We start from the raw sequence: 14,071 nt of genomic DNA, 5'->3' as shown, positions 1-14,071 counted from the left end.
GTCGCACGAGTGAGGAAAACGGTTGTGTAATCGCCAGCCGCGCTGATAGTCCCGCGTTTGCCGTCCCACCTCATTATCTGCCCTTGTTCAGGAGACGCGCTACGAGGTTCCTGCCATCACCTGCTGCCCTCTTCGCGGGACGTGTTGGGACCGTGGAGAGCCAGACGGGGGCCGTCTCTGAACGACCACGTCGACGCGCTGGCTGGACATCTACCCATCTGCAATTCCCTGTGTGAGTGAGACGGGCCCGAGTCCAGGGGATAAGATAAGATTGACGAAGGCTGCTCTGTGTCTCTGCGTCCCCGATCATTGTAAATACGTGTGGGAATAATTAAACCTGTGTTCTTCCTTTCTTCCGTTCCTGTGGTTTCTTCATTGCCGAAGCATGGTACGAATAGAACCGCTCAAATCGGGTTCCACTAACTAAGACTGCACGGACCACGTGGTACTCAATCCGCTCGGCGTACTCAAACCACATGTGGCTCATGCGAGGATTGCTTCCTCGCTTCCAGGGCGGCGCAGGGAATTAGGTACGAGCGAAAATTTGTCCCGAGACCCTACTCTGCGTTTGTCCAGAAGGGACGTATCAAGCCTCGGTTCCGCCAAGCCCAGAAAGAACAAGGGGATTAATCCCCCCTTGGTAAGGGGAAGAAGAGCGGCGTAGAACCGTAACAATATATACAAATATACATATATGAGGTGTTTTTAAATCAAGTGGTGGTGAGATGTTTTGAATTAAGTGGTGGTGAGGTGTTTTGAATTATTTGGTGGTGAGGTGTTTTAAATTAGGTGGCAGTGAGGTGTTTTAAATTACGTGGGTGTGAGGTGTTTGAAATTACGTGGTGGTGAGGCATTATAAATTACGTGGTGGTGAGATGTTTTGAATTATGTGGTGGTGAGGTGTATCGATTATGTGGTGGTGAGGTGTATCGATAACGTGGTGGTGAGGTGTTCTGAATTACGTCGTGGTGAGGTGTTTTGAATTACGTAGTGGTGAGGTGTTTTGAATTACGTAGTGGTGAGGTGTTTTGAATTACGTGGTGGTGAGGCATTTTGAATTATGTGGTGGTGAGGTGTTTTGAATTACATGGTGATGAGGTGTTTTGAATCACGTGGTGGTGAGGTGTAATCGTCCCAAACTTCCAGTCTGCACCTACCCCTCCCCTATGTATGTGCTGAGGGGTTCTTTTTTGAATTGTTGGTTTTTTTTCAACCTAAATATTCAACCTAAATTGCTTATAAAAATGTAATATGACAAACACCACAAATAAATTTGTGCAAAATAATTATTTGTATTATGATTGCTGTAAATCATGACAACACAACAACTCAGGTAGTCATTATCCTCAGCTCAAATAAGCCCGTTAATCTGTGAAGACGCGCGAGCCGAGCCAAGCTAATGTGTGTGTATGTGTGTATGTGTATATGTGTGTGTGTATATATATATATATATATATATATATATATATATATATATATAATATAATATATATTTGTGCAGTGTCTGTGTTGTCACTGAACTACTTCCTCAAAGTTTCGTGAAATCATACCAAAACTTCTGGTGTGCACCTAACTCTCCCATGTATATGTCTCAAGGGTATTATTTTTGATTTTTTTGTGAAAAAAAAAATTATTTTTCCAACTTTAATCGTCAACTTAAATTGTTTATAACATGTAATATCACGTATATTACAAATACATTTGTGCAAAATAATTGTTTGTATTGTGATTGGTGTAAACAATGACAAAATATCAACTCAGGTACAGTCATGTATCGATATATCCACATATCTGGGCAGTTTTTGTATCGTACCCTCAAACTATTGTTTCCGTGGTTGTGAAGTGTTTTTAATAACGTGGCTGTGAGGTGTTTTGAATTACGTGGGGGTGAGGTGTTTTGAATCACGCGGTGGTGAGGTGTTTTGAATTACGTGGTGGTGAGGTGTTTTGAATCACGTCCATGTACTTTTGGCCATCTCGTGTATGTGGATACCCGAACATCACACCTGTATGTGCTCGTCGAACATCTCATTCCAAAATCATTGGCATTAATATTGAGTTGGTCCCCCCCTTTGCTGCTATAACAGCCTCCACTCTTCTGGGTAGGCTTTGCACTAGATGTTGGAACATTGCTGCGGGGATTTGCTTCCATTCAGCCACATTCAGCCACATTCAGCCACAAGGAGATCTCGGAGACGGTGGGAGGGATTTTCGAAGCTCCACACGGTCTCCACGTTTTTCGAAGTTAAGTCTGTTCACAATTGTATTTTGTTGAAACTGTATTTATCTTTCGGTGTGTGAAGTTATTGTGTGCAACTTTGGTTGTTTCTCGGTGTTTATCTTTCATAAATTGATCGTCTGTTTGCCGTGTCGTGTCTTGAGGCCTTGTACAGTGTGCACTGTACAACCTTGAGGCTTTGTTTTTCTCTCAGCGGTCCGTCGTTTGTGATCCAATAACTTTCGTTCTCTGTATTCCCAGGCTTTTCACCCATAGCCTACTTCCTTGTGTAAATCTCAACTAAAAAAAAAAACAAAAAAAAAACAAAAAAAACATTTCCTTCTCTGTTCTCATTCGTTTATTCATTCTTATTCGTTCGTTCGTTCTTCGACCACGTGTTTCTCCCCCATTTCCCCAGATAGTTTTCACTCATTAACCTTCAATGTTTACACTTTCCCCTCAAGTTATGTATTCCGTCATATTTTATAACACCTTTTTCTTCTTCTTCTTTAAAAGGCTGCTTTCGACTTGCTCACCAAATCAATTCATCCCAAAAAAAATATCCATCTCCTATAGTGCCTTTTTTCTACATTCCCTAAACTCTCCTGCACTCCATCCTCCATCCAGCGTCCTTAAACGTATTTTTAACTCGAAGGTCACAAGAAACTCATTTTGCAATAAATGTTCGTTTCCCATAAATCGTACACTTTCAAAAATCCAATCTCACCCCTCCCCTCCAAATCTTCCCCATAACCCCTCCCCTCCAAATCTTCCCCATCACCCCTCCCCTCCAAATCTTCCCCATCACCCATCCCTTTCAAATCTCCCCCCTTGCCCCCTCCCTCCTAAACTACCCCCTCACCCCTCCCCGCCAAGACGCCCCCTCGCCCCTCCCCTCCTAGACTCCTGCCTCCTCTGGAACAAACTCCCTCACTCCCTTCAATCCCACTCCTCCCTCCAGGTCTTTAAAACAGCTGTTCACCACCATCTCTTATCTTCCCCCATCCAAAACCTTGATCTTTTCTACCCCCGCTAATTCACCCCAGATCCACCTTGTTTGAAATTCCAACTTCTTTCCTGGAAGTCCTGGCAGTGTCCATATGTTTTATACCTCTCCCACCGCCCCCTTCCCATGCCCCCCCCCCCCCCCCAAAGCCCTCGCCCTCTCTCAGATCTCTCGATGTCTCCATGTCTCTCGGTCCCTGCTCTCAAATGTTGTGTTTGTGTCCTTCCCCCTCTCTCCCCATCTTGTCTACCGCTCCCGATGTTATATGTTTTATGTGTCGGTTTGTCTTTCTGTGTGATTAATGTTCGCTCTTTCACGAGCCTCGATCTTGTATACAAAAAAAAAAAAAAAGAAAAAAAAAAGAGCATTGGTGAGGTCGGGTACTGATGTTGGGCGATTAGGTCTGACTCGCTGTCGGCGTTCCAATTCATCCCAAAGGTGTTCTATGGGGTTGAGGTCAGGGCTCTGTGCAGGCCAGTCAAGTTCTTCCACACCGATCGACCAACCATTTCTGTATGGACCTCGCTTTGTGCATGGGGGCGTTGTCATGCTGAAACAGTAAAGGGCCTTCCCCAAACTGTTGCCACAAAGTTGGAAGCACACAATCATCTAGAATATCATTGTATGCTGTAGCGTTAAGATTTCCCTTCACTGGAACAATGGGGCCTAGCCAGAACAATGAAAAACAGCCCCAGACCATTATTATTCCTCCACCAAACTTTACAGTTGGCACTATGCATTCGGGCAGGTAGTGTTCTCCTTGCATCCGCGAAAACCAGATTCGTCCATCGGACTGCCAGATGGTGAAGCGTGATTCATCACTCCAGAGAACGCGTTTCCACTGCTCCAGAGTACAATGGCGGCGAGCTTTACACCACTCCAGCCAACGCTTGGCATTGCGCATGGTGACCTTAGGCTTGTGTGCAGCTGCTCGGCCATGGAAACCCATTTCATGAAGCTCCCGACGAGCAGTTGTTGTGCCGACGTTGCTTCCAGAGGCAGTTTGGAAATCGGTAGTGAGTGTTGCAACCGAGGACAGACAATTTTTACGAGCTACGCACTTCAGCACTCAAAGTACGGCGATATCCATCATGAAGAATAGGAAGATGTATCATACCGCCCAGACTCCACCCAGATCAGGTCGCACGTCCAAATTCGGCAGCCGGGCAAACAGGAAACTGGTTCGGGATGTCACTGTAAGTCCAACAATGACTTTAAAAGATCTGCAAGGCTCTTTGTCCGAGATGAGGGTCGGTGTTCATCCATCAACAATATCATGTTCTCTTCACAAAGCTGGCCTCGATGAACAGGTGGCAAGTAGGAAACCATTACAGAAAAACGCTTATCTAAAAGATCGTATGGAGTTTGCCAAAAGTATCTTAACAATACTGCAGGCATGTGGAGAAAGGTTGTGGTCAGACGAAAAAAAAATTGAACTTTTGGGTCCAAATTCAAAGTGTTACGTCTGGTGCAGGCCTAACACTGCACATCAACCAGTCAACATCATCCCAACTGGAAAGCATGGTGGAGATAGCATCATGTTATGGGGCTGTTTTTCATCAGCACAGACTGGCAAGCTTGTGAGGAGAGAAGGGACAATGGATGGTGCAAGGTACAGGAGAATCCTTGATGATAACCTGCTTGAGTGAGTCATGAATCAGAAACTGGGAAGATTCACATTTCATCGAGACAACGATCCGAAGCACAGAGATATAGCCACACTGGGCAAAGATTTCACCATCTCGCTGTGCAAAGATGGGAGAGGCCGACACACGTGAAGAATGGGCAAAGACTTCACCATCTCGCTGTACAAAGCTGGTAGAGGCCTACACACATGAAGAATGGGCAAAGATTTCACCATCTCGTTGTAAAAAGCTGGTCGAGGCCGACACACGTGAAGAATGGACAAAGATTTCACCAACTCACTGTGCAAAGCTGGGAGAGGCCTACCCACATGAAGAATGGACAAAGATTTCACCATCTCACTGTGCAAAGATGGGAGAGGCCTATGCACGTGAAGAATGGGCAAAGATTTCACCAACTCACTGTGCAAAGCTGGGAGAGGCCTACCCACATGAAGAATGGAGAAAGATTTCACCATCTCGCTGTGCAAAGATGGGAGAGGCCTACAGACGTGAAGAATGGGCAAAGATTTCACCATCTCGTTGTACAAAGCTGGTCGAGGCCTACACGCGTGAAGAATGGGCAAAGATTTCACCATCTCACTGTGCAAAGCTGGTAGAGGCATACACACGTGAAGAATGGACAAATATTTCACCAACTCGCTGTGCAAAGCTGGGAGAGGCCTACACATGTGAAGAATGGACAAAGATTTCACCATCTCACTGTACAAAGCTGGGAGAGGCCTACACACGTGAAGAATGGACAAAGATTTCACCATCTCACTGCACAAAGCTGGGAGAGGCCTACACACGTGAAGAATGGGCAACGATTTCACCATCTCACTGTACAAAGCTGGTAGAGGCCTACACATGTGAAGAATGGACAAAGATTTCACCATCTCACTGTACAAAGCTGGGAGAGGCCTACCCACGTGAAGAATGGACAAAGATTTCACCATCTCACTGTACAAAGCTGGGAGAGGCCTACACACGTGAATAATGGACAAAGATTTCACCATCTCACTGTACAAAGCTGGTAGAGGCCTACCCACGTGAAGAATGGGCAACGATTTCACCATCTCACTGTACAAAGCTGGTAGAGGCCTACACACGTGAAGAATGGACAAAGATTTCACCATCTCACTGTACAAAGCTGGTAGAGGCCTACCCACGTGAAGAATGGGCAAAGATTTCACCATCTCACTGTACAAAGCTGGGAGAGGCATACACACGTGAAGAATGGGCAACGATTTCACCATCTTGCTGAACAAAGCTGGTAGAGGCCTACGCACGTGAAGAATGGACAAAGATTTCACCATCTCACTGTACAAAGCTGGTAGAGGCCTACACACGTGAAGAATGGACAAAGATTTCACCATCTTGCTGAACAAAGCTGGGAGAGGCCTACACACGTGAAGAATGGACAAAGATTTCACCATCTCACTGTACAAAGCTGGTGGAGGCCTGCACACGTGAAGAATTGACAAAGAATTCACCATCTCACTGTACAAAGCTGGTAGAGGCGTACACGTGAAGAATGGACAAAGATTTCACCATCTCACTGTACAAAGCTGGTAGAGGCGTACACATGAAGAATGGACAAAGATTTCACCATCTCACTGTACAAAGCTGGTAGAGGCCTACACACGTGAAGAATGGACAAAGATTTCACCATCTCACTGTACAAAGCTGGTAGAGGCCTACACAAGTGAAGAATGGACAAATATTTCACCATCTCACTGTACAAAGCTGGTAGAGGCCTACACACGTGAAGAATGGACAAAGATTTCACCATCGCACTGTACAAAGCTGGTGGAGGCATACACACGTGAAGAATGGACAAAGATTTCACCATCTCACTGTACAAAGCTGGTAGAGGCCTACACATGTGAAGAATGGACAAAGATTTCACCATCTCACTGTACAAAGCTGGGAGAGGCCTACACATGTGAAGAATGGACAAAGATTTCACCATGTTACTGTACAAAGCTGGGAGAGACCTACACACATGAAGAATGGACAAAGATTTCACCATCTCACTGTACAAAGCTGGGAGAGGCCTACACATGTGAAGAATGGGCAACGATTTCACCATCTCACTGTACAAAGCTGGTAGAGGCCTACGCACGTGAAGAATGGGCAAAGATTTCACCATCTCACTGTACAAAGCTGGTAGAGGCCTACGCACGTGATGGGCAAAGATTTCACCATCTCACTGTACAAAGCTGGTAGAGGCCTACGCACGTGAAGAATGGGCAAACATTTCACCATCTTGCTGAACAAGCTGGTAGGTAGAGGCCTACGCACGTGAAGAATGGACAAATATTTCACCATGTCACTGTACAAAGCTGGTAGAGGCCTATGCATGTGAAGAATGGACAAAGATTTCACCATCTCACTGTACAAAGCTCGTAGAGGCCTACGTACATGAAGATTGGGCAAAGATTTCACCATCTTGCTGAACAAAGCTGGTAGAGGCCTACACACATGAAGAATGGACAAAGATTTCACCATCTCACTGTACAAAGCTGGTAGAGGCCTAGCACGTGAAGAATGGGCAAACATTTCACCATCTCACTGTACAAAGCTGGTAGAGGCCTACGTACGTGAAGATTGGGCAAAGATTTCACCATCTCACTGTACAAAGCTGGTAGAGGCCTACGCATGTGAAGAATGGACAAAGATTTCACCATCTCACTGTACAAAGCTGGGAGAGGCCTACACATGTGAAGAATGGACAAAGATTTCACCATCTCACTGTACAAAGCTGGTAGAGGCCTCCACACGTGAAGAATGGACAAAGATTTCATCATCTCACTGTACAAAGCTGGGAGAGGCCTACACTCGTGAAGAATGGACAATGATTTCACCATCTCACTGTACAAAGCTGGTGGAGGCCTACGCACGTGAAGAATGGACAAAGATTTCACGATCTCACTGTACAAAGCTGGTAGAGGCCTACACACGTGAAGAATGGACAAAGATTTCATCATCTCACTGTACAAAGCTGGGAGAGGCCTACACATGTGAAGAATGGACAAAGATTTCACCATCTCACTGAACAAAGCTGGTAGAGGCCTACGCACGTGAAGAATGGGCAAAGATTTCACCATCTCACTGTACAAAGCTGGTAGAGGCCTACGCACGTGAAGAATGGACAAAGATTTCACCATCTTGCTGAACAAAGCTGGTAGAGGCCTACACGCGTGAAGAATGGACAAAGATTTCACCATCTCACTGTGCAAAGCTGGGAGAGGCCTACACACGTGAAAAATGGGCAAAGATTTCACCATCTCACTGTACAAAGGTGGGAGAGGCCTACACACGTGAAGAATGGGCAAAGATTTCACCATCTCGCTGTACAAAGGTGGGAGAGGCCTACGCACGTGAAGAATGGACAAAGATTTCACCATCTCACTGTACAAAGCTGGTAGAGGCCTACGCACGTGAAGAATGGACAAAGATTTCACCATCTTGCTGTGCAAAGCTGGTAGAGGCCCACCCACATGAAGAATGGGCAAAGATTTCACCATCTCACTGTACAAAGCTGGTAGAGGCCTACGCACGTGAAGAATGGGCAAAGATTTCACCATCTCACTGTACAAAGCTGGTAGAGGCCTACGCACATGAAGAATGGACAAAGATTTCACCATCTTGCTGAACAAAGCTGGTAGAGGCCTACACGCGTGAAGAATGGACAAAGATTTCACCATCTCACTGTGCAAAGCTGGGAGAGGCCTACGCACGTGAAGAATGGGCAAAGATTTCACCATATCGCTGTACAAAGGTGGGAGAGACTGACCCAAAAAGACTCATTGCAGTCATTTCTGCCAAAGGTGTTTCCACCAAGTACTGACCTAAGTGCCTGAATACTTTTCCAACTGGCAGTGAATTTTGATTTGACATGTTTTTTGCAGGTATTCCTGACATGTAACCAGCTTCATCTATCACAGTTTCGTTTGATCTCTACAAGTATGAATAAAAAAGTTCATTTGGAACAATTGTTTCTCCATAACTTGTAATTCATCTTAACGTCTTATTATTAGTCAGGGGTAAATGATAATGCAGGCCACGGTAATTGTCTGTTTGTTTGTTCCTTTTCTGTTTCCCCTCAACTATCCACTTCCTCTACTTGCTGTGTTTCATTCAGCTTGTGTGCAGCTTGTTTACCCCAATGTGTCCTTCTCTCCTGCCCTTGTTCTCACTCTCACCTCCACTCTGCTGCTGGTGTTTCCCACTTTCTATTTTGTTTACTTCCTTTCTGTTCTCGCTCTTCCACGAGTCTTGATCATGTATACAAAAAAAGGAATACAAGGTGCAGTGTTGGCTAACCCCCACTTCCGCGGGGAAAATGGCCTTAAAATGCCTGTTGTGTGTTGTTGTAGTGTTGTGGCAAATAACTAACCGTTTTCAGGGGATAACTTGTCAAAAGCATCTTCATAGATGTAGTTTCGGCGGATAACAACATTTATACCACCAAAGAATGAGCTCTCGCCCTGTGACTCCTCCTTCTCCACCATGATCAGCCTCTGAAATATCTATCAGCAAAGAGCATATCCACATTGGTTTAAAACGCCTTTGCTAGACTTGATAAGCACAAGTGAGAGATGAAATGAAACCCCTTCCCAATTTCACCTCTACAAACAATCCTCTTTAAAAAACGCAAATCTTTTTTAAGCTTCTGACCTTGACTCTCTCCGCAAAAGGCACAACAAAAGGAAGCTCCGTGAGGATGGCTAGTTGACGCTCCTCGGGCACAGAGAGAGGAGGACAATCCTGTCCCACTGCACAGAAGATAACAAACTATGAGCAATAAGAAGATGGAAAATTGTTATTCTGAAAAATAAGAATTAATGATCTTGTTCTATTACAGCAAAATTGGCAGCATGGAGACAACCAAATTAAGGGATTGTTTTCTGAGCGTACCGTCTAGTGTAGACCAGAGTGGCCCGATATTGTGAAGCCGATGGCTTCTCCATACATGCCGTGTTCCAGGCATGTACAACTGGGGAACCTGGCAGCACACAAACAAAATAAATCCCAATTAGTTAATCGATTTTAGGAATTATACACAAGCATATGTTCTCCAGTGCCACAAGCGTCTGGAAAAGTATCTTTCAATAAGATTATGCCCTTGGTAATCACAGAAATGAAGCACATAATTAGAGGTCAATCGATATGGGTTTTTCAATGGCCGGTGCCGATATCGATATTAAGGTGGGATCAATTGGAATAAATGTACAGTATTATGCTGTGGTGAAAGTAATCTCTTGTGTATCACCACGTTCAATCCCACAGAACCTAGTCTGGAGAACGTACAGGGTTAAATATCTTGGAGTGTACATTGATAATCATGAGACAGAAATGGAAAATGGGGAAGGCGTGCTGGAACAAATTATTTACGGACTGAAAGCCTGGGAAGGCCTGCTGAGGTATCTTATATACGTCGTACTCTTGTCATTAATAATCGGGTTGCAACAAAATGACGGCACAGAATCGTTGCTTTGCAGCCATCGAGCCAATTATGGCACATAATAAAAGCACGCAAAAGTCGGTTAACAAGGAACGGCTGACCTGGCAAGCGATAGCAAGCTGATTGGGACGCGTAGACTGCCTGGAAACCGCTAAGCCACCCACTCGCTCAATTGTGTTTTTAATGACTCAAATTGATGCATTATTATATCGATAACTGTGCACTCTCTGCATATTACAATATAGAAGAAGAAGAAGAAGAAGGGCAGATAGAAGAATCTCCATGAAAACCTTTATTATTATTATTATTATTTTGGTATACAGAATCGAGGCTCGTGTAAGAGCTAACACATTGAACAAGAAAACATGCACAGACACATTAAACATACAATGAAGGGAGCGGGAGAAGTTACAATTGCCAATGAAGGGAGCGGGAGACAAGAGGGTGAGAGAGGGGGAAGCACAGAAGCACAACAGCAGTAGAGAACAGGGACGTCGGTAGATCTGTGGAAGGGGGAGGGCTGGGGGAGGAGGGAGGGGTACACTGTATAAAGCAAACGAACACTTAATAGAATAAATAGCTGGACAGAATAACTTGAAAACCAGATGTTATCGCTAAATAATAAATCAAACTCTCCCTTGCTGCTCCCTTGAGGGTGGGTGTTTCTCGTAGATTGCAGTAGATCACCACAGCAGATTTCAGTCAATATAGATTGTAGTAGATCACCAACTACGATAACCGTGACACGAAAATCGAAATATCGTGTTGCGTAGCGAGCGGGGCCTCTGGTCCATTGGAACGGGTTGCGGTTGGTGAAAGGCAGTGGGGAGGGAGTTTATTTTGGTTAACCGAGCACTTTTTACGTATCATATAGATTACGATGTTATACTGGAAATAGGTGCTCGAATCAGATATTATACTGGCAATAGGTGCTCGAATGTGAGTTTGAACAATCTGTTTCAACATAATCAATTGTCTGGAGCAAAAAACATTCAACAGCAAAACCGATTGCCGAAGCCAAAACTTTAAAAAAATAAAATGTGCTTGAAAAGGTTACCTGTTCATACAATGCTAACGAAAGAGCCAGGAAGTTACAATTGCCAATTTTACAAATGGGAATTAGCAGAAAACGAATTCAGTCGTTCATTGACCAAAAATATCCACTTTGTTATCGACAATGTATCAACATTGCAAATTTTAAAACAACAACAACCTGAGCCCAAACAAAAAGTGGAAAATTAAAACCACAGAGAAAGTTCATTTCAATAATGAAAGTGACAGCAGGTTTACAATGTTCTGCAATGGCAAACCACTCAATCGGATACAAATTGACTACCCACCCTGTCTGCACAAATCGTGACCTGCTGAGACAGCCAGTGGTTTCTTGGACAGAAATGTCGACGGGCATCTCGAGCTTTCAGCATTTTGACCAAGTTGCTAATTACCTGGACACAAGGACAACAGGGGTGGCTATAAATCTGGAGGAGGGTAGTCAGTATTTGTATGTATAACAGTAAGAAACTGGACATTTGTGCCTGGGGATTTTAATCGATAAGGATATCTAATAAACATCATGAATAAGTGATTACATGTTGGTGTGCATACTGAAACACTTCGACTCCAAAACGTACCTTGAAGAGATGCGTGTAACGCGTCCGTTGTTCTTGCAGTCTCTGCTCAGCAGGCTGTGCCACAGCTCTCCGGACACTCGATCCCTGCAGGGCTTGAGCATAGCTGTCCCGCAGTTCAGGACGGCTGTCAGGATAGGCGAGCTGGATTATGCCCAAGCATGCATCCCGTAAGCGCAAGGACATCTCCACGAGCTCCGCGAGAGAGAATGGCATGCTCGATTTTGTGCAGTTGGTATATGGGGTCATGTTGCATCCTGGCAGCACAAGTAACTTAGTATTTACCAACTCAACTGTAATCTTGTTTTAACTGCAGATGTTCTGCTCCCTGTAGCACCAAGGAAAAATATGGATTATAAAAACTTCCAGAGGCATACACCCTTTGATTTAAAAAAAGAAAAGTTGATAGAGAGTTTGAGTTTGAGTTTGAGCAAAGGCTGTCCAAAAATATTCCAGCAAAATTGGCCATGCATAACTTTGAATGAAGTCGGCGTCAGATCACAGGCCTGAGCCAGTTTAACCAAGTAAACAAACAAGCAAACAAACAAATAAGAAGAAGCAGAGCACGATACTTGCAAAATCCACCCTCCCCCTCAAAAACGTTGCCATGGATACATCAAATTGTCAATTTCATCAAGATTAAAATTGACGATCTTAATCAAAGCTTGGGTCAATCAGATTAAAACCGATAATTTTTCAGGTGAAAATTGATGAATTTATAAGTTTGACCTTGAGTTGACCTTTGACCTTAAATACTTGGTTTCCCAAATCAGCGATACACTATGTATTTGCTGTTAAATTTTTAAGTTAATAGGATGAAAATTGATGATTTTAGCAGTTTTATCTCCAGTTGCCCTTTGACCTTTTCACCTTAATAGTTTGTTCCCCAATTCAGGGAGGCACTGTGCAATTGCTATATTATTTTCAAGTCAATCAGATGAAAATTGATGATTTTGGAAGTTTGACCTCGACGTGACATTTGACCTCAAAATAGTTAGGTTACCAATGTAGTGACTCAATATACAAATGCTGTTCAATTTTAAAGTCAGTCGGATGAAAAATAGTGATTTTAGAAATTTAACCTCCAGGTGACCTTTGACCTCAAAATCAATAATAGGCTTCTCAATTGTGACGACCTCTACAACTTGGTGAAGTTTCATGACGATCGGTTTCGAGTTGTGACCTGTAGGCGAGTGACAAACACACAAATGAAAAAAATCACTCGAGCAACATTTGGCAAAACAGAAGAAAGTAGAATGGCACTCGGTAGAACATCCTTTTGACCTCAAAAATAATTAGTGGTTGAATTCAGTGACCTGATATGCAAATCGCCTTCAAAGTTTAAGTTAATCTGATGGGAATTGACAATGAGAAATTTGGGTTGTGTTGACGTTTTCGCCTATGTTGACCTCAAATATAAATTGTGGTTTATGTTTCACCTTGTGACGGTTGTCGATTTGAAAAATAGTCGGTGGTTGACTTCAGTTAGTTGATATGTAAATCCTATTCAAATATCAAGTCCAGGGGATGAAAAGTGAGAATTTTAGAAATTCGAAAAAAGTGGTTGTTGACCTTTTGACCTCAAAAATAAATAGGCTTCTGTCAGACCACCAACTTTGTTGACCTACCATTTAGTGAAGTTTCGTGAATATCGGTTTTGAAATTGCTTCCTGGAGGCAAGTATAAGTGAGTGGACAGACAAACACACAAACACACACACAAACCGGAGTGATTAACATACTTGTCAAAAATATTTTTCTACCACCATGGTTCACTACCTCTGTATCTACCAATTGTATCTCTGCCTCTTTGGTTCAGTACCTCTGCATCTACCAATTGTATCTCTGCCTCTATGGTTGACTACCTCTATCTACCAATTGTATATCTGCCTCTATGGTTCACTACCTCTGTATCTACCAATTGTATCTCTGCCTCTTTGGTTCAATTGCTCTGCATCTCCCAATTGTATCTCTGCCTCTTTGGTTCAATTGCGCTGCATCTCCCAATTGTATCTCTGCCTCTATGGTTCCCTACCTCTGTATCTACCAATTGTATCTCTGCCTCTTTGGTTCAATTGCTCTGCATCTCCCAATTGTATCTCTGCCTCTTTGGTTCAATTGCTCT

General features: G+C 43.8%; 1 protein-coding gene across 5 annotated transcripts in view; it reads right to left on the bottom strand.

Moving 5' to 3' along the window:
- The window catches only part of UBE3C (ubiquitin protein ligase E3C), a 173,350-nt gene that overhangs the window by 108,561 nt on the left and 50,718 nt on the right, over positions 1-14,071 (bottom strand). For all 5 annotated transcript variants that reach the window (XM_078785705.1, XM_078785708.1, XM_078785704.1 and 2 more), the window contains 5 exons: positions 11,951-12,204; positions 11,660-11,764; positions 9,773-9,860; positions 9,533-9,630; positions 9,252-9,384 (listed from right to left, as the gene is read on the bottom strand). In XM_078785705.1, coding sequence (XP_078641831.1) covers positions 9,252-9,384; positions 9,533-9,630; positions 9,773-9,860; positions 11,660-11,764; positions 11,951-12,204 — 678 coding nt within the window. The remainder of the gene's footprint in view (positions 1-9,251; positions 9,385-9,532; positions 9,631-9,772; positions 9,861-11,659; positions 11,765-11,950; positions 12,205-14,071) is intronic.

Source organism: Myxine glutinosa, chromosome 10 (genome assembly GCF_964187855.1).
Source record: "Myxine glutinosa chromosome 10, kmMyxGlut1.1, whole genome shotgun sequence".
Classification (NCBI taxonomy): domain Eukaryota; kingdom Metazoa; phylum Chordata; class Myxini; order Myxiniformes; family Myxinidae; genus Myxine; species Myxine glutinosa.
This window is presented reverse-complemented; position numbering and strand designations above follow the sequence as displayed.